Source organism: Calcarisporiella thermophila (assembly GCF_041956535.1).
Source record: "Calcarisporiella thermophila strain CBS 279.70 unplaced genomic scaffold VTP21scaffold_9, whole genome shotgun sequence".
In the NCBI taxonomy this organism is placed as follows: domain Eukaryota; kingdom Fungi; phylum Calcarisporiellomycota; class Calcarisporiellomycetes; order Calcarisporiellales; family Calcarisporiellaceae; genus Calcarisporiella; species Calcarisporiella thermophila.
In genome coordinates, this window is record NW_027192199.1 from 385,680 (window position 1) to 404,765 (window position 19,086).

The 19,086-nt window shown below is 47.8% G+C and overlaps 9 protein-coding genes across 9 annotated transcripts; 5 read left to right on the forward strand and 4 right to left on the reverse strand.

Annotated features, from left to right (window-relative positions):
* Nucleotides 1–303: 303 nt before the first annotated feature.
* Nucleotides 304–2,271, forward strand: VTP21DRAFT_11518 (uncharacterized protein; the record flags this gene model as incomplete). The annotated part of the gene is made up of 2 exons (XM_069390971.1): nucleotides 304–825; nucleotides 901–2,271. 2 exons carry the CDS (start codon nucleotides 304–306, stop codon nucleotides 2,269–2,271), a joined length of 1,893 nt encoding a protein of 630 aa, XP_069252149.1.
* Nucleotides 2,272–2,667: 396 nt separating this feature from the next.
* VTP21DRAFT_11519 (uncharacterized protein) lies at nucleotides 2,668–3,613 on the reverse strand (the record flags this gene model as incomplete). The annotated part of the gene is made up of 4 exons (XM_069390972.1): nucleotides 2,668–2,855; nucleotides 2,913–3,136; nucleotides 3,197–3,366; nucleotides 3,437–3,613. The coding sequence occupies 4 exons, from the start codon at nucleotides 3,611–3,613 to the stop codon at nucleotides 2,668–2,670; spliced, it is 759 nt and encodes a 252-aa protein (XP_069252150.1).
* Nucleotides 3,614–4,215: 602 nt separating this feature from the next.
* Nucleotides 4,216–5,257, forward strand: VTP21DRAFT_11520 (uncharacterized protein; the record flags this gene model as incomplete). Its single annotated transcript, XM_069390974.1, has 3 exons — nucleotides 4,216–4,602; nucleotides 4,662–4,731; nucleotides 4,806–5,257. The coding sequence occupies 3 exons, from the start codon at nucleotides 4,216–4,218 to the stop codon at nucleotides 5,255–5,257; spliced, it is 909 nt and encodes a 302-aa protein (XP_069252151.1).
* Nucleotides 5,258–5,500: 243 nt separating this feature from the next.
* Nucleotides 5,501–7,016, forward strand: VTP21DRAFT_11521 (uncharacterized protein; the record flags this gene model as incomplete). Its single annotated transcript, XM_069390975.1, has 6 exons — nucleotides 5,501–5,764; nucleotides 5,842–6,308; nucleotides 6,369–6,510; nucleotides 6,587–6,635; nucleotides 6,702–6,786; nucleotides 6,851–7,016. The coding sequence occupies 6 exons, from the start codon at nucleotides 5,501–5,503 to the stop codon at nucleotides 7,014–7,016; spliced, it is 1,173 nt and encodes a 390-aa protein (XP_069252152.1).
* Nucleotides 7,017–7,220: 204 nt separating this feature from the next.
* Nucleotides 7,221–8,239, reverse strand: VTP21DRAFT_11522 (uncharacterized protein; the record flags this gene model as incomplete). The annotated part of the gene is made up of 5 exons (XM_069390976.1): nucleotides 7,221–7,371; nucleotides 7,464–7,867; nucleotides 7,926–7,952; nucleotides 8,054–8,107; nucleotides 8,183–8,239. 5 exons carry the CDS (start codon nucleotides 8,237–8,239, stop codon nucleotides 7,221–7,223), a joined length of 693 nt encoding a protein of 230 aa, XP_069252153.1.
* A 42-nt stretch (nucleotides 8,240–8,281) lies between these two features.
* On the forward strand, nucleotides 8,282–11,255 carry VTP21DRAFT_11523 (uncharacterized protein; the record flags this gene model as incomplete). The annotated part of the gene is made up of 5 exons (XM_069390977.1): nucleotides 8,282–8,758; nucleotides 8,841–8,986; nucleotides 9,056–9,358; nucleotides 9,433–10,146; nucleotides 10,229–11,255. The coding sequence occupies 5 exons, from the start codon at nucleotides 8,282–8,284 to the stop codon at nucleotides 11,253–11,255; spliced, it is 2,667 nt and encodes an 888-aa protein (XP_069252154.1).
* Nucleotides 11,256–11,685: 430 nt separating this feature from the next.
* On the reverse strand, nucleotides 11,686–15,064 carry VTP21DRAFT_11524 (uncharacterized protein; the record flags this gene model as incomplete). The annotated part of the gene is made up of 7 exons (XM_069390978.1): nucleotides 11,686–12,416; nucleotides 12,482–12,687; nucleotides 12,778–13,382; nucleotides 13,482–13,569; nucleotides 13,651–14,418; nucleotides 14,513–14,921; nucleotides 15,001–15,064. The coding sequence occupies 7 exons, from the start codon at nucleotides 15,062–15,064 to the stop codon at nucleotides 11,686–11,688; spliced, it is 2,871 nt and encodes a 956-aa protein (XP_069252155.1).
* Nucleotides 15,065–16,554: 1,490 nt separating this feature from the next.
* On the forward strand, nucleotides 16,555–16,915 carry VTP21DRAFT_11525 (uncharacterized protein; the record flags this gene model as incomplete). The annotated part of the gene is made up of 2 exons (XM_069390979.1): nucleotides 16,555–16,632; nucleotides 16,721–16,915. 2 exons carry the CDS (start codon nucleotides 16,555–16,557, stop codon nucleotides 16,913–16,915), a joined length of 273 nt encoding a protein of 90 aa, XP_069252156.1.
* Nucleotides 16,916–16,941: 26 nt separating this feature from the next.
* Nucleotides 16,942–18,311, reverse strand: VTP21DRAFT_11526 (uncharacterized protein; the record flags this gene model as incomplete). The annotated part of the gene is made up of 2 exons (XM_069390980.1): nucleotides 16,942–17,759; nucleotides 17,837–18,311. 2 exons carry the CDS (start codon nucleotides 18,309–18,311, stop codon nucleotides 16,942–16,944), a joined length of 1,293 nt encoding a protein of 430 aa, XP_069252157.1.
* Nucleotides 18,312–19,086: the final 775 nt, after the last annotated feature.

Consider the following 19,086-nt stretch of genomic DNA (forward strand, 5'->3'; position numbering starts at 1 on the left):
TGGGGATGTTTCCCCGCAATGTTCCGTTGTGCCCGCGGCCAGCCAGTCGAGCAAGCCGGCCAAACTGAAGAAAAATTTCATTTTTAATAAAACTCCTGGAGCAGAAAGCAATATACCCTTCCCCCTCTTGTATATCCGGCTAATATCCCCCCTCAGGGCCGGTGTGTTGGTAGACTTACGTGGCCGATGAACGCCCTAGTGGAAGAGCTGAGCAAAGAATTGCGTTGAACCCGATATCCAAATATAGAGGTGCATGAAAAGACGTGGGAAAATTGGAATGTAGTGAATTTTCATCGGGATAATATGGCGCGTGACTGTGTTTTGCTCCGGCGAATCTCGGAAATTGATCTTTTCGGCTGTCTTATGCATTTGAAAGAGACCATTATAAAAGGGGACCATGTCTTTGTGTGGGTCCGGAACAAGACAGCGCAAAGCTATCGGTCTCAGGCTTATTTAGTTCTTTTTTTCTCATTTTCAGTTCTTCTCTCCCCCTTTTTTCCCCACTCTTACACTCTAATTCTAGTCAAATTCAGCATAATGGTTACCTCACACTGCTACTCAAACGGTCATCACCACCACAACGGACATCACCACCACACTAAAATCGAAGAGGACCTGCACAAGCGGGCCCACATCGACTATACCAAGGTCAGCATCTTATGGAACCCCTCGGTGCCAATTCTGTACGAGGAGGCGCTCAGTTCCGAGCCTGGCACCGTTATTTCCTCTTCGGGAGCCATTATTGCTTCGTCCGGTAAGAAGACCGGCCGTTCTCCCCGGGACAAGCGTATCACCGACGACGAGGAGACGGTGAATGATATCTGGGTACGTGTGCAGGCAATAGCCAAACTTGTCAGGTCTATCTCGCGCTAACCTTTAATTTTCTAAACCTTATTCTAGTGGGGCCCCGTGAACACTAAATTGTCGGACCATGTCTTCATGATCAACCGTGAGCGCGCCATCGACTATTTGAACACTCGGGATCGCCTCTATGTGTTCGACGGCTTCGCCGGATGGGATCCCAAGTACCGCATCAAGATCCGCGTCGTCAGCGCTCGCGCTTACCACTGTCTCTTCATGCGCAACATGCTTATCCGCCCCACTGAGGCTGAGCTCGAGAGCTTCGGCGAGCCGGACTTCACCATCTACAATGCTGGTGCCTTCCCAGCCAACCGATACACTACCGGCATGACCTCGACCACCTCGGTTGCCTTGAGCTTCAAGCACAAGGAGATGGTCATTCTCGGCACCGAGTACGCCGGTGAGATGAAGAAGGGCATCTTCACGGTGATGCACTACCTCATGCCCAAGGCTGGCGTATTGTCTCTGCACTCCTCGGCCAACGAGGGCCCCAATGGCGACGTCACCCTCTTCTTCGGTCTCTCCGGCACCGGCAAGACCACCCTCTCCGCCGACCCCCACCGCACCCTGATCGGCGACGACGAGCACTGCTGGTCGGATGATGGTATCTTCAACATCGAGGGCGGATGCTACGCCAAGTGCATTGACCTCAGCGCTGAGAAGGAGCCCCAGATCTTCAACGCCATCCGCTTCGGAACAGTCCTCGAGAACGTCGTGGTCGACGAGGATTCGCGTGTGGTCGACTACTCAGACAAGTCGGTCACCGAGAACACCCGTGCTGCCTACCCCATCGAGTACATCCCCAATGCCAAGACTCCTTGTATGGGCGGCCACCCCAAGAACATCATCCTGCTCACCTGCGATGCCTTTGGTGTGCTCCCTCCTGTGGCCAAACTCTCGCCCTCGCAGGTGATGTACCACTTCATCTCCGGCTACACCGCCAAGATGGCGGGTACCGAAGATGGCGTTTTGGAGCCCGAGGCCACCTTCAGCGCCTGCTTCGGCCAGCCCTTCTTGGTGTGGCATCCCACTAAGTACGCCCGCATGCTTGCTGAGAAGATGTCCGAGCATGCTGCCGACGCATGGCTTATTTCCACCGGATGGACCGGCGGTCCCTATGGTGTGGGTGAGCGCTGTTCGCTGAAATATACCCGCGCTATCATTGATGCCATTCACAGCGGTGAGCTGTCCAAGGTCGAATACGAGACTTTCCCCGTCTTTGGCCTGCAGATCCCCCGCAGCTGCCCTGGAGTTCCCTCCGAGATCCTGAACCCCTCGCGCGCCTGGAAGGACCAGGGTGCCTTCGATGGGCAACTCCGGAAACTCGCCTCTCTCTTCCAAGAGAACTTCAAGCTGTACCAGTCGGAGGCTGCTGAGGACGTAATTGCCGCTGGCCCCAAGCTCGCATAGATTTCTCCCCCTTCCCTCCCCTCCGCTCTATATCTTCTTATGCTTTAAAATATTCAAATTCTCTCTCTTTGTTCAATTTCTCATACTTTCTAGAACTGCTTAAGTCGAGGCTGAGGCGCTGTATTTGTATCATATTAATATAACTTTGACACTGATTTCTTAATAAAACCAATACTTTATTAACAAATGGGTGTATTTTGAGGTGATAGTAGCTACAGTATTGATAGGACTTGATTTCTGTCACTTGCCATCTTGTGATTTACTCTCCCCATATGATATCGGAGTGCCGATGGGATATTCCGATTTGATAGGCAAAAAGTCTCAGATTATTTATTACAAAGAGATAAATGAACAATATATTCAAGCTCGGCGCAGTAAGCAAGATAACATTCCTATTCAACCCCTTCTCCTTCGTTCGGCTTGTCTTCTCTTATCTCGGTTCTCTTGCTCCCGTTGTTTCGCCAATATTATCAGGATGCGCACAAAAATCGCTATCAGGTCCACATACAGCTCCATACAGTGACGTATCACGTCTCCATACCCCGCACTTGCTCGTTCGATAATAAGCTGGGTATCGTAAACCACTATTCAAAGAGTAAGTACCTTGGTAACTAGACCTACATGATGGATTGGATATTTACCGTATCCACAAAATACCATAAGCCCAGCGTACAATTCCACATTATAGAGAGCGGTTGACCCCACGAACCAGTTGAAAAAGGCAAGCCAAGACATCAGTGATACAGCACTTGAGAGGATTCCACCGATATATAGCCAGGAACGGCGCTGACTCAAGAGGGCACTGCCTGTGAAGCTGGCAAAGACGATAGCGGTCGTGACTAGGGCATTGAACAAGATTTGCCCACTGAAATGAGTAGATAAGTAATGAGTCGCAGAAGAGGATGTGAAGTATAGAGTAATTCACCTGTAATCTATTAGCCAGATATACTCAACCAATGAGCCTAATGCCACACCTTGGAAGAAAGCAAAGGCTGCAAGAATTCCAAACCGTAGAGTGCGATTTTCTGGGGTGGGCCGCAATACTGCAAGCATACCCATCGAGATCATCAAGCCTATGCTTGAGAGTAGACCATCCTATTCAAAATCAAGTAGATCATCAAGATGATTACTCCTAATCACTTGATTGAAAAGAGGATGCCCTTACTCCTGCAATAAAGGATCCAAGACTTCGCGACCACGCTGCCCATCCGGAAATCACGGAAAGCAGAGAGAGGGTCGAGTATACTTGGACAAGGTGACGTCGAACAGCTGGGGTGAGGCTGGCTGTCGATTTAAATGCACTGAAATTGGGGGGATGATACTCCCAATGGGGAACGACCATTTTCAAATGGTTTATTAGATCTTGGAACGTAGAAATTATTCAGTGGAAAATTGAAGAATTTCTGGTGAATGCATTAAAATCAATTTAGAAAACGAGCCACGTAAGCCACATGGGGGTTTTATGTCAGGCCTAACAAGATTAACGACAGACTCGAACTTTCTAGATTCTTTATTTCCTCGAACTTATATGTTGACATATCATCGTAGGTGCAGCATGTCACTCTCATGTGGCCTTATATATATGGTTCTATAGAAGAGTAGACTCCACCACAAGATATACATCCAAAAATATGGCACTAATTCATATTTTTCGAATTTGAGGCTGCAAAGTAGCTGGCTTCGTTCCTCTAGCCCAGTCCTGTTACAATTGTCTTCTAAATTTCCCAGGATATACCTCGCCAACTACCAGTTTAAAGTAAGGTCTACTCTCTCAACATGGATGGGAGATCGAAGTAGTGTGACTGTTAATTTATCCTCATAAGGTTTTGAGATGACCAATAATTCTTCCTATTGCACCTGGAAAGTAAATTCATGTGGTCCTTTTTCGAATAAAAAACCAAACTTTTTATACCAAAGATAGCGGTCAGGCAATTTGGAGTAATAATGGCCAGGAGTTCCCCGATCGTGATTGATACAATTTCCTCAATCCGAGCATGGCGTGCTATACAGAGTCAACAAGGGCGAAGAGTTGCTCTAGTCCCAACCATGGGGGCGCTTCATGAGGGCCATTTGCAACTCGTGAAGGAGGCAGCCTCTCGATGTGACTCCGTAGTCGTTTCAATTTTTGTCAATCCTGCACAATTTGCTCCTCACGAGGATCTTGATCAATACCCACGGACATTGCAATCGGACCTGGAGGCCTTACAAGAATGCGAGAAGGTGGAGGCTGTGTTTGTTCCAAAAGTAAGCGAGATGTACCCGAAGGGAATTGTATTAGAGGTGGAGAACCAAGTCGGAGCATTTGTGGAAGTCAAGGGAAGATCACATCAGGTGAAGATACGTTTATTATGATGGTTGGGTAATGTTTATGCTAACGTTTGGTGTTTAAGATGGAGGGAAAATCAAGGCCTACCTTTTTCCGAGGCGTTGCAACGGTGGTTTCCAAACTCTTTAACATTGGTACGAGCTTGCAAGCACACAGAAGAAGCAAATACAAATCCATAAAACTCACCATTTCTATCCTTTCTAACTAGTGCTGCCTGATGTTGTCATTTTCGGTCAAAAAGATGCTCAGCAATGTGTGGTTATACGAACGCTCATCGATGATCTCCATTTTCCTATCGAGATGATCGTTTGCTCGACTATGCGTGAACAGGATGGTCTTGCAATGAGCAGTCGTAATCGATATCTCACCCCTCACCAGCGCACAATCGCCACATCGCTGTATAGTGCCCTCTCGGCCGCGAAGGAATTATACTTGCAAGGGAAACGAAATAGAGATGAACTGATGGCCATTGCGCATCAGGTATTTGAGGAGAGGATCGCGGGAGAGGAGGGGGTGAAGTTGGATTATATTTCGTTGGCCAATCCACGCACCCTCGAAGAGTTGCAGACGGTAGGCAAGGAGGGCGCAATACTAAGCGGGGCATTTTGGGTTGGAAAGGCGCGCTTGATAGACAATCTATTGCTCGATTGTGAACTGTAGGCTGCATGGTGTGAGACAAGTTTTCTAGAAACGAAATATTATTCTATAACTTTTTCCCTTCGAATCCTAATTTAGTGGGGTGAAATTTATTATTAAATTTACACACTAGCTTTTTTTCGCGCATTTTTTTTTCCTTTTCGATATAGCCCACCCTGGTACTTTGAAAACCAAATAATATTACCACACTCCTTCTCTTTAACTTGGATCTCGAATTGTCTATTGCTTCATTTGATCCGGTTTCCAATGTCTCGCAACTCTACCGATAGCCATACCGGTCTTTTAACCGGCGATCACTACCGCCGTTCCCCGTCAATTATGAAGGGCGTACGCGCGTTTATCTTCTCGAGCTGGCTGAACATCGGCCTTATTTTCGTTCCTTTGGGTATGCTGGCGGAATCTTTGCACTGGTCGTCAAGCGTTGTTTTTACGCTTAATTTCCTGGCGATCATTCCACTTGCAAAAATGCTTGGTTATGCTACTGAAGATGTTGCTTTACGTGTTGGGGAGGTATGGTGTTGAAATCGCTTGGCAAAATCTCAACGATCCACTGACATTTATTCTGCATCTACATTTGTTGGCAATAGACTCTCGGTGGATTGCTTAATGCAACATTTGGAAATGCCGTCGAACTTATTATCGCAATCATCGCGCTTCAAAAAGGATTGATTAGCGTTGTGCAGGCATCCATGCTCGGCTCGATTCTGTCCAATCTTCTCCTCGTTCTTGGACTTAGTTTTTTCGCTGGAGGATTGTTCTACAAAGAACAATCTTTCAATGAGACCGCAGCGCAAACTTCGGCGTCTATGATGGCTCTTGCCCTTAGCTCCTTGATGCTTCCGGCCGCGTACAAGTACGCGATACCGAACCAGAAGCGGGGAGAAATGGAGGAACAAATTCTCGGCATCTCTCATGCCACTGCTATCCTACTGTTGATCATTTATATTGGATATTTGTACTTCCAGCTAAAGACGCACTCGCACTTATACGTTTCTGAGGGAGATGAAGAGGAGGCGGCTGAGCCGGAGATGTCATTGGGCGTGGGGCTTGCTGCGTGAGTATTATCTGCCCTAAACGCAATCGCAACGTCTTTGTTAAGATATCCTCGTTTTAGATTGATGGTCACCACCATTTTTGTGGCTCTTTGCGGTGAGAATCTTGTGGGCGCGATTGAGGGTATTGTCGAGCAATGGCATATCAGTGCGACTTTTGTGGGTTTGATCCTGCTTCCTATAGTGGGAAATGCAGCAGAGCATGTAAGTGGGATCTGCGGACCCTATATGCTTTGAGACCACCCTTATCAATATTGTTCCCTTTCTCTCTCCTTCTTAGCTGACAGCAGTGACCGTTGCCATGAAAGATAAGATGGACTTGACCATTGGTAATTCAGATCTGACATGTTGGCTTGCGCCACAAAAATGAAGCTTAATATATGTTTAATCTCTAGGTATTGCGCTCGGATCTTCGCTTCAGATTGCTCTGTTTGCCACGCCTCTGATGGTGGTGATAGGATGGATTATCGGTCAACCAATGTAGGCCTGAAGTTTGCCGATATATTGAATTTTATGGCTTTCTCTAACCGATATGACTTGCTAGGACCCTATGCTTCGACATCTACTCTACCTGCGTCCTATTCATTTCGGTTCTTGTGGTCAACTATCTGATCAACGATGGTAAGAGCAACTGGTTAGAAGGAGCCCAGCTGATGGTCGCTTATTCCATCGTTGCTGTCACATACTACTATTATCCGGATACAAACTAAGCGGTAGTTGAGTTTAAGAATGAATTTATTATCCAGTTTAGGTTGAATCTGCATGTTCTCGTTTGTTTTTTTTTTTTTTGTTAAAACTTCAGTATCTTTAAAGTGCATTTTACACTGGATATTTATCATATAAATTTTATAAAAAAATTCTTAAAAAATAAAGATGAAAAAAGAAAAGAAGGAAACAGGAAACAAGAGAGTCTTCTAGTTAAAGAATTTGCGGTTAGGTGAAAAGCCAAAGAGCATTCTACGGATTTCAGGCAGCATCTTATCCTCGCACAATGCTAGCCGAGAATCTAACGTATTATCAATGGTGATGCGGCCGTTGTGACCCGTAACAATGACGCCGCCCGAGCTGAAGAAGGGTGTCGAGTTTGGTTAGGAAGAGAAAAAAAAATATGGAATAAGCAAGCTAGGAGCAGCCAACGTCAAATTCAAGGGGTTTACCTTGAGGCAGGCAAATTCTCCTCTTTGTTAATTGTGATCGAGACATCCTTCTTCACCGTCTCCTTATAGGATTTAACCACGTTCTTGATAGCGGTCTCCACCACGCTCACGTCGGATTTTCTGCATATCACGACAATATCCTCGTCCAGTAGCTTGTATGCACCCTGTTGAATCAAATTTGCAAGAAGCTGTTCATATTTTTTCTTGTCTTTGGATATTTGCTGCAGTTTGTCGCGTGCGCTGTCAAAAAGATCGCCAAGCACCTGCTCGCGCGCCTGAAGGACGCGAAGACGCGATTTATTCACGAGATTGGATTGCTCAATACGCTTTTGCACCTCTGTTTGCTTAATTTTGCGTTCGTATTGGGCTTCGATATTGATCGCCTCTTGACGAACGAGCTTGGCCTAGTAAAAGTACGTTTTCAGCGTGCATTCACAGCGGAATCATGAGGCCTCCTCTTACCTTCTCAATGTTGAATTCCTCATCAGCCTAGAGGAGACCAATAAAAAGGCACGGGTAATAATATAAAAACGAATTTAGCATTCACACTCTACATTAGGCTCACAATATTGATCCATCTGATACATTACCTTCACTTTAATTTCACGAGCCTTCTCCAATGCCTCTTGCTTAATGAAGGCCACCTACAAAAATCGAAATTCAAATGGTCAGTGATGGTGGGTTAGATTGACGATGTAAAACTCGGAACAGTTGGTAACCATCTTCTTCATCTCATTGAAGACCTCCTGGTCGCTGAGTGATCGTGTGGTCGCCATGGTGTATCAAAGAGGATTTCGTTCAGAGAACAAGATTATCAGATGTCGACGGTCTTTTTGCTTCGCAGCAGGGGTGAGGTGGCGAGAGCAAACCGGGAGCTCACGAGAGAGCCGCAAGAGAAATTCTGGATGAAATGCTGCGCCACTGGTCGCTACTCTGGAGGGTCTTTTTCACCTCGAACGAGGAAACAACGGGACTGGATATTGCAAACAATAATCGCCGCAATGTCTGAAGCATCGTGGCTCGATTACCTTCCTCGCCACGCAATATTTGACCCCACACACGCCGAGGTTAGTCTTCTTCAGAAACTAAGCATCCCCTTTGTCGATGAGGACTTTGACGACGAAGAAGACTGGTCCGGGAGACAGTGTCTAGCTGTGCGTGAAAATGAGCTTTTCGCAGCGATAGGGAGCGAAATACGCGCGTTGAACTTGATAGAGTTCCGCTACGCGTTCAGAAAGGCTTGGGAAAGGGATAGGTGTGAGAATATGGACTGGATTAATGATATCTCCTACAAAGTATGCATTTTGGAATTTTGCTTGAATCAGCAAGAGAGACCGTTAAGCCTAGTCTCTATTTTTTTACCTGGAATTCGTGTAGAAACTGCAAACAGACGGTATAACTTTTACGATACGGTCCCTTTCATTCAACCGTGGCGGCAAACTTCTGGCGGTTGCTGGGGATCGTGAAGTGGCTGTCGTGGTTCTTCCTCATACGAGAGCAAAAAACGGCATAATCGAGTGTCGGTAAGTTATAAGGGAAACGATGGTAAAATACACGACGAAATAATATATGTCTTCTTATTTAACACTCAGGACCTACTCCGTTGGCTCCTATTATCATGCGGCAGGAGGATCCTCCCGTATTGTAAAACACTATTGGCATCCTCTCAGCGAAACGCGCTCCCACCTAATTATTCTAACCCATCGCGGCGTTATCCGCCTCTATGATGTGGCGAAGGACATCGAAGAGCCCGAGCTCACCGTCAGAGTGCCTGTCCGGGATCGGGCCGTCTCATTTTGCATGGGAGAGGGAAGCGGGTGGGGGCCATTTACAGCATATGTGCTCACAGAAGGTGGTGATATTTTTGCGGTGTGTCCAATAGTACCCGAGAGGAGGTAAGCACTAACTGGTCAATTTTTTTTTTTTGGATTCAAACGACAAATAACGGAGTAACCCCGATTTTATTTAGTATATGTGCCCGAGCTCATCTTGAGAACCTCAACACGCTAATTAACTCTTCCTTGCAACAACTTGACACCCTTTTTGATGAGAATAAGGCGCAAATAAGTGAAGAAGAATATGCTTATCGCAGTCAACAATATACTTTGCAGGAGCGATGGATCAAGGATACGCTCGCTAGCGCCGCTTCCACCGAAACTCAACTCAGACTATCTCCTCCAGCGCGCCTCACTCCTATGCCACAGCAAATAGAGGTCCAGGGCATGGTGCGTGGCCGAAAGCAGGCTGATAAAGCGTGTGACTTGGCGTACATCACGGGTAACCCCGTGGGAGTGATTGTAGTTGCTTTTGCGGGCACTTTACACGCGCTTATCGAGTTGGGGATAGAGCCGACTTGGCGGGCAGACTCTAGCGGTGCCATTGGGGAGAGAAAGACGTGTTCCTTGTGCCTATACGAAACAATCCGATTTGGCGAAGGAGGAGATCGGATGAGACTGATCTCCCACTGGAGAGACGCCGTATATTGCTTGTCGAGTAAGGGCGTGCACGCGGTCTTCTTGAAATGGGTAGCTGAATTAAGAAATATAAAAGACAAAGAAGACGCCAGAGGGAGCGAAGAAGGTGGCGATGCGGCAATAAATATGGACAAAGAAATAGCAAAGTTTATTGATGCTGGGCAGACTTCGGATGTGGTGCATGTTGTGCGAATTGCGGAGCAAATGAGGTTAGTTTGCTAATAATCTCTTTTCCCTTTGTTGCTCGTGTTACAGCGGATCTCATATTTTCGACCCATTCTCTATTCCTAGCGAGTGTGTGAACATGGCCGGGTTGGTGGAACTGGATGATGTCTCGCTTGGCCGTGCCCTTTTGAGCCTCACCACGGCTAGCCGCTTTGTTGGCATTGAGCTTGACCCGGTGCATACCCCCCCCGCCTCTCCAAAACTCTCCTCAGCTGTCGCCGACCAACTGGCTCAAGCCGCTAGTGAAAATCGGATCCAATTAGACATTGACGAAAAAGACGTGTGCAACTTGGAAGAAAAGCGATACGACCCTCTCTTACCGCTCCCGCCCTTCAAACCTCCCGCGTGCCTTGTCCGCAACCATGGGCTTCCGAGGCGGCCTCGCATCGTATGCAACACCAAGTTGTCTACCGACACCATCCCCCTTTTTAAACGGGAGGTAGCCAGTTTCCGCGACGAAATCCGTGCACTCACCCTTGCTGGGCTAGAAATCCAGAAACGGCTTGAACTGCAGCAGCGTGAGCTCAAGCGCCAACTGGAGCATCTCTCCACCCTAGCCGCCGCTTCCAAATCACAAAAGACTAAACAGCGGCTGGAGAAGGCCATGGAACACCAGCAGAAACTCCGGGTGCGGATGAACACCCTCCTGCAGATCCTCATTGACAACCACGGGGACGGGGGGGTGCGATCGGTGGAACGCGGATACTTTGAGGAGTTGGAGAAGATGAAGCATCGAGTCCTTGGCTCGCCCCATCCTAACGAGAGGGACAAACTGCTCCTCAAGGGCGGCAAGGTCTGGGGACTGGAAGGGATCCTTATGAAGAAGGAAGGGGAGGAGAGGAGAGTCGAGGAAGGGTTCGAGAGAAAGATCCAGCGACTGAGGCAAGATTTTGACGCAACTTTGAAGCAATACGCCGAAGCCTGCCGACACAAGAAGGAGCGCCCACAGCCGCTCAAGTTGGGCGAGACGGAGCTTGTGGAGGTGGAGCAGAAGCTGGGTCAGCAAGCTAAGCGAATAGGCGAGATGCGACGGGCGCTGGAGGAGCTGGACACGCGTTTCCGGGCAAATGGAAAGGCCACGCTGGGATTCTAAGGGCCTAAAAGATTCATTTTTGGTAGTCTTTTTTGCTTCTTTAAAAAATATATTTTAATTTCTTTGGAATCGTGAGAAAAACATTTTCAAAAATCTCAATAATGTTACAAAGTAGAGAAAACAAAGGAAAAAAAGGGTCTATAAACAAGAAACAAAGAAGAAACTGAGGAATATGTTGAAACAAATGTTCCTACAAGGGAAAAAAAAACATGTCACAAGAAGGGACAAAATTAAAAAGAAAAAGAAAAAACCATGCTTGGAGTTTGAATGCAAAATTATGTTCAAAAGGGGGGATATTAAAGCCAAGAAATAGAGACGATATAACTAGGTCGTGTAAATTATCGAAAGTAAACAAAGGGTGATATTGTATGAGGGGGGGGGGGTAGGGTGTATAAATTTTGGGGGAAATCAAATAGCGTTAAGGTGGTTATCACTTGAGGGCTGTGGCCGATGTCAAAGGGAGTGATGATATGGTTCGCGTCTCTTCGCTTTCTCCTGAAGCCTCGCCGCACTCGTCCTCCTCCTCTTCCACCTCGAAAGCACCCGGTCTATCTGCTTTATTGTTCCAAGCATCCAGAAGGGATTGGGGTCTCATGTCTTTCATCTCAATCTCAGGCCGAGTCCACGGCAATCCTTCAAACGGGGCAGGGGCGGCTGGGGTGGTATGGGCCACCGATCCTGGGTTACTATCTCTACTTTGTCTCCGGGTAGAGTCAGAGTGCACCTGCGAGTCATGCAGCTCATGGGACGGGGCTGCATAGGCTGGCTGCACCGTGTAGGACCCATTATATAATGTTGGGGCCACCCACCCATCCGCATCGGATTCGGTGGCCAAGGTCTCAATGCTCCTTCTTGCACCACCTGCTCTCGTTGTTTTTCCCGTTTCAGGAGTCTCATTTCGAGTGGGGGCTGGGGGGACTGACGTCGCGGATTCTTGCAAAGTTTCATCAGTCGTGATCGCCGTTGCGGTAGAAGAGATGGGTCTCCCAAACGGGAATCTTCGGGTTTTCTTTGCGGGGCCAGCACGATTTTTCCGCCGCCGGCGCTGCACGCAGAAAAAGGTAAAATGCACGATCACGAGAAGAAGTAGTAGACTGATCACCACAATCACAGGGATGGCGACATGCTTGTATCGGTTGATCCATCCGTTTATCGTGTTTACTAATGGAATCGTTTATGAAAAGATAAACATCCGAAGAGTCGCATCACAGCTGACCAATACTCACTTATAGAGCCCGGTTGGCATTGGCCGTGAACACACATCCCGCCGTATCCGCATGGCGTACCGTCGATGAAGAATCCATTCAGCTGCAAGCAATTATGGCCGCTGGTTGGATCGGTGCACACGACGGCACAGTTAAATTCCTCGAAACTGCACTCCTCCGTAATGTTTACGCGATTGCCACGTGCCATACACTGAGCGTCACGAGATCTGCATTTCATTTTATTGACAGAGTTGAAGAAAAAAAACAGTTTTGAGTGAGTCCGGAGTTCAATAGCACATCCATTACTGTCAACTTACGTGCACTGCCCAGACGCGCATTTCAGACCATCGGGCCCACAGTCAGTTCCGTCAGGAATATGGTTGTCTGATGGGCAGTCAGGGTTCGTGCCTGTGCACATCTCTGGGATATCACAATGCGAGATAGCGGGGCGACAGGGAACATTTGCGGGCTTCAGTTGGCATTTGTCACAACATTGATTGTTCAGGTCGCTACACACGGCGTGAGCTTTGAGAGTGCAGTTGGAATAGCAGCATTGATCCTCTTGTTTGCCTGGGTCACATTCCTCATCCTCCTCGAGAATAGCATTTCCGCACACCGAGAGGCTCTCCACTCGCCGCTGCCCAGGAGGTTTCAAGCAATAGCCTACGCTGGGGACCGTGAAGCAAATGTCCGAAATGGAGCAGGGCGAGAACACGTCCGAGGTAAAGTTGCTTATAGGGTTCATGAGATACTGGCTCTCGGAATCGCATTGGCTGAGCGAGAGTGGACAACATCGACAGCCGTTGGTGCAGGGGCAGTCGAGGCTGGTGCAATCATGGAGAGCTCCAAAACCATGCCCGACTTCGTGGGCAATAATCTTCCATTGATCTCGTGTAATCGAAGAAACCCCTGTTCCGGAGACCTTTTGTAGCAGTTTTGGTCAAAAAAAAAAAAGAGCGTATAGGTCCAGGTTAGATCGCGTGCTGCTAGTTTGGGGAGCCGTTAAAAGGGATAAATTTACCCAGTTTTGTCCGTACTCGGTTTGTTGAATACTCGATGTGCTCGTACATAATTGCCCTAGCCAGGCCACACCAATCTTTGAATCCGTGCTAGTATAGCAGAGTAAGTGAATCGGCTCGGTATCTGTAGAACGAAAAAAAAAAAAAGAAGAATGTGGACAAATAACTCACTTGCACTTTGTCATTAGATGCCAAAGCCCAACGCCATCCTCCCCACGTTGTCCACGCCAATAACTGAAATCGCTCAATCGCTGGTTGATGGTGTAAGCTTCGCTGCAGTCTCGGTTCCAAGGCACGGCTCCCGTTCCGTCGTTTCCAACCATGCTGCAGGGCGGCTCGTATATTTCAATAAATATGATACCTAGAGAGATGTTAAAACTTCGCTCATATACGACGGAGGCGGTGTTAAAGTCGGTGATAATTTGCTTGCGCACATCCTCCGCTGACTGATGGTGGTCCACGAATGTGCAGTCCGCGGCGACACCCATGTAATTGATGAGGCGTGATTTTGGACAGCCACGCCCATCGAAATGCTTGGGAGCACGCCTAAAGAGAGGCTGCGGTTCGTGGTGGAATTCCCAAAGGAATTTAGAATGGTGAAAAGGAGAGTATTCAGACAATTTTGCGAGAGGCGAGAGGGATCGATGGCGGCGTAGAGCCATGACAGGATTGGTTGGATCGAAATTGGGGGACATTTCCTCCATCCCGCACGACTGAGAGATTCCCCCACCACGCTTGGAGAGTCCACTGACCGAGAGCTGGTCAGAGTCGCGGTAGATCACCATAGTTGCAGCCTCACTGCCCCAGGGGTGAGTGTGAGGAAAATCCGGGTCTTCTGCACGCTTGACCAGCCTGTATTTGTGGATAGGCTTTATGTGGTAGACATTGCCATGGCCGCTAAAAGCTCCTTCAAACATGAAATGACCAAACCGCTTATCCCTAAATTATATGGATGCCGATACCACAATGATAGGCAATGGGGTGAGTGATAACACATACGTTGTCTCGAAAAAGAAAGAAAGAGATGGCATACCCAGGATGCTCATGCACCACTATCCTCGCCCACCCAATAGCGTGTTCTCGAGACCAGTCGTGGCGCTCGATGCCGACCCAATCTTCATCCCACCAACGCTTTCCTATTTCCGCATTGTCCGTAACCCACCCTTTGTATACTCGCTCATCTCGTAGTGGTATAATTTCTGCATTTCCACCAGGCTTATGCACAGTTATAGTAGCATCGGGATGCAAGAAGTCTGGATTGGGCTCGAGATGTAGATGAAAAGTCTTGTTAAAGGATTTGAAATGGATCCGAAATGAGTCGTCATGTCTAAGCTCAGAAGGAGCGGAACTAAAGATTGCATCGCGATGGCGAGGAATGATTTCGAAATGAGAGGGTGACAGATACTCAATATGTGAAAGCGGAGGGTCGAAGGTGCTATGGGCTGCAGGGGAGAGGATGGGTCAATAAAGCTTGAAAAAAAAAAATGTCGGGTCGTGCACCCAACATTAGAACAATCTTACCCAGAGACAGGGGAATAATTAATGAGATCCAGGTGCATATTCGGAAATAGTGGACTAATCGCATCGCTTTTCAGCAAGATGCAGAAGGCGTGGGCGAAATTAGGATTCTCGTCTGGCACAAAATGGAGGAGAGAAGATGAGATGATTCTAAAGGCAGCCAATCCAAGTGGAACTCACCAATGGAAGCAATGCGGCTGAATTCTCACTAATTCTGCGGATTCCAACCAAATTCACAGTAAAACAAAGAGGGGATGTCTGTCTCTCACGCGCGTCACTTTCAACCAAATCTAACAAACAATTGTCATGCCGCAGAATTCAATCGCATAAAATATATAAAATAACACGAGTGAAAAATAAGCTGACAAGAGAAGCCACCAGGGGAAACCACACTGTCGTACTGAGGTAACCTAGAGTGGCTCTAATCAATACGAAACAATAAAAGGCTCCCCTAGCACGAATCTTGGCAATGCTACACAGCTCGAGAACCTCTCCATTCAACACCATAGGCGGCAAAGCTTCCTTGCTGCCAACCTCGCCTCGCCCCATACCACAATAGGATCAAGCTCAGAGGGAGATTTTGGAGTCCAGGCCGGCCGGGCTTTCTGGGAACAATGAGGAGGCCCATGCCCGGGTTGAAGGTTGTAAAAAAGGGCGAGATGAAGCTTATGGCTCTAGGTTTGGGGTTACCGTAAAAACCGTAAAACTGTAATCGTAAAAAATGCCAAGACCATCCCAAGGCACACTTTGTCCAACTCCTTGACTTTATACAACAGGTGTCCTGGGCAGAGAGACGATCCTACGGAAACTGAAGCAACGCGGCGGCGTTCGGCGCTGGCAGCTAGCCGGCTGGAAAGACGCGACTTTCGTACGAGGAGCAGCCGGCAGAGACCCTTTGCTATCCGGCTCCTTTGACTTTGGTCCCATCAACTCTATTTTGTCAGCATGAGCAAAAGGGCTTAAGGTTAGCTTATTCGGCGTAGTCTTCACGCACACCGAACGAGATGATCAAAACATAAAATGCTCGACTATCTACTTTAATACAAGCCTCCAAAACGCCTTTTTTTGGGGGGGGAGGGGCAAACGAAATCTTGGAAATATCAAGAATACTGCCTCTGCTATCTACTCGCGCCAGTTGATCATGGTTTTTAGGTAACAGGCCATTTAACCTGACTGCGGATGATTTTGTGATGTAGAATATGGTATATCACTAGTGAGCTTCCTAGCCTCACACTCGCTGGTTTTTCCAGAGCTTTAATAGGTTTATCTAGTTGCATAAGCGCATCCATTGAGTATTTGCTCAAATTAGGTATCTCTCCGTATTCCCCCCAATCACCCTAGTCACACTTCTTGGCACGCCTCTCCTGTATAACTTTCCCCTCCCAAATAAGCCGTCTCAATCGACTTTAACTTGGGTAGCTCTGCTACGAAATTTGTCATCCACAACAAGCTGCAATACTTCCAAAAGCATCGTTGTCCGACGCTCCCAGCTCGGGGTGACATTGATCTTTACTAGGATCGTGGAAGATGGAAAAGCTTGCCTACTTTTTATATTGAATGGGTTTCGTTGGCCTTGAGGAAGTATCTAGCTTCTTCAATACGAGCTCCGCCTTTGAGAAAAACTTGTTATGCCAAGTTGACAAGAAATCGTCCTTATTAATAACACAATGAAAAAAAGAAAAAAAAAACTAAAACTATACAAATATATCCATTTTTTTCATAGACACGATTTCGTCAGAAAACCGGCCGAGAAAAGAGGAGCGAAAAACTTACTAGAGTAACAAATATGAACATGGGGAGGATGACGGTAGAGAGTTGGCAACTATTAATGAAAGGAAAAGTGGAAGGAGGGGAAAAGAGAACGAGGAATGAGGGCAGGGCCGTCGTTATCAGCACAGTGCGGGCAATATGGGGGTGAATAGGTTGTGGATAGGCAAGTTTTCGCTAAAGTTTTTTTGGTTTTCGTATGTGCTCCTCTCTTTCTCGGCTGTTACTCCATTCGCTGCAGTCATGGGTTTTTTCCACTCGCTCCGGCTTCCCATGGTATTCCTCCTGCTGTAGCAGCAGCGGGTCCCGCGAGCTTGCAAGGGCCTGCACGAACGTCAGCGCGCGTACCATGATCGTGACTGGCAAAAGCACCCATCGTAGCACCCAGGCAGCAAAGGAGATCCGCTGCTCCTCTAGGCGCTTGGCAATCTTCGCCTCATGCTCGCGTAGTTTAGCCTCCAACACCGCAAACCGCTCTTCTGCCAGCCCCTGCATCCGCCGTTCCTTTTTCTCGTGCCGACGGATGATATGCTGGAGCTCCTCAATAAGAGGCTCCACTCCAGTGCGGATCTCAGAGATATCCCGCTTGAGGGCCAGATTGCGGCTTAACTGCTCCATCTCAACCTCCAGGCTGTTGAGGCGCTCCCTAAGTGCGTCTATCTCGGTCTCTGGGTAGTTGACCCGCGATTGCAACCGCCGTGCTCTTTCTTTTGCAAGGGCTACGAGATGAAGAATCGGACGGATGGAGGCCGCCAGGACAAACAGATGCGTCGGGAAGGTGTAGGATTCTTCAGAGGCAAGTCGGCTCATGGCCCAGTTCACACCCCAGGCGCCGAGAAAGGGCGATGCGAGCACAAAAAGAAGGGAGTGGAATTCTTGTTTTCGAAGCTTGTGGGCCACGTTCTCATGCTCAGGGTCGACGGGGCCGGAAGTGGGTGCGAGTCGCTCGACGTTGACACGCTGCTGTCTCGCCTCATAATACATCTCCCATGGAACTAACAAAGGAAAGGCAACATCCGCGTTATAAAACTCGCAATGTGAAGAGATTGAGGGGGAGATGCTTAGGAATCACCTCTAAGTGTAGTGTATAGAAACCAGGCAATCAGACTCAGAAACAGGAAATCGGTCCAGGCCTCGGCACGTCCGAAGAGCGCAGATCCCATGGGGGGCAGAAGCGCAAACAAAATCGGCCAGGTGTAAGCGGGCCCAGAAAAGCTATCCTTGTCGCCCTTGTCCACGCCGTATGGCCTAGCCATATTGTCCGCGACTCGTTCTGCACCTTCGCGAACGGTTGAGGGCCGCTTTCCTCTCCCACCATTCTCATTGATGGGCCAGCTATAATCGTCATCAAGATTATCGTTGTTTTCGGGGGTAGCAGGATGGGGAGGGGTGGGGTACGAGGAAGGCCCGCCGCCGATATTAGGGTAATATTCGTGGTCACTTGTGGTACTGCCGCTCGGCTGCCATCCACCGCTAGTGCCCCGCCCGTCTTTGTCCTTTGGGCGTGCGCCACGCCGGCGTGCTGGCGTATCATTTAGAACAGACATTGATGAATAATTGTGCAATTTTTGAACAAATAGTAAAGAATTTTTTGAAAACGAATGGAATTCAATAAAAAAATATTAAACACGCCCAAAGCGTTTCACGGTGTGAAAAAAAAATTCTATTAAAGGGGAGATATATCTATTCTCGCTATGTATACGTGTGTTAGTACAGAGTAATTCACACACCGGAGGGGAGAATTTGGCATTAATCCACACACTAGATATCACTCCAGTCTCTTCAGAATTAAAAAAAAGGATAAGCACAAAACACGCAAGAAAGGTGAAACTTATCTTTTAACCCTTCCCTTTCTTATCTTCTCAAGTGAGAAACTTCCGCGAATGCTTTAGACCAATCCACATCGGCAATTTGTAATTTGATTGGCCATAAGAGGTCTTATAAAGGATAAATAGAGAAGCGAGGATGCTCAAAATATTCTCATTCACAACCTACATAGCGTACAGGCGAGCCTAAAACGCTCGAGCCGAGGTTGCTGATAGCCAGACTCCCCACGGGGTGCCTCTTCCCACCAGATTTGACTGGAGTTACAAGTAGGAAGGAGGCGCTATTATTGAGTAGAATCAACCCCAAGGTTTCGAAAGCTAAATTGATTAAACTCTCTTCATATGATTCGCATAGAGCTCTCCTGATATAAGCCCTTGAGATTGTATCATTTACACCCTCTCCTTGCCCATTCTCCAAACAAAATGCATATTTCTAAAATGTATTAATCATACCATGCCCTATGCTTTCTATGGTAGCTTTATAAAACGGTCCTAC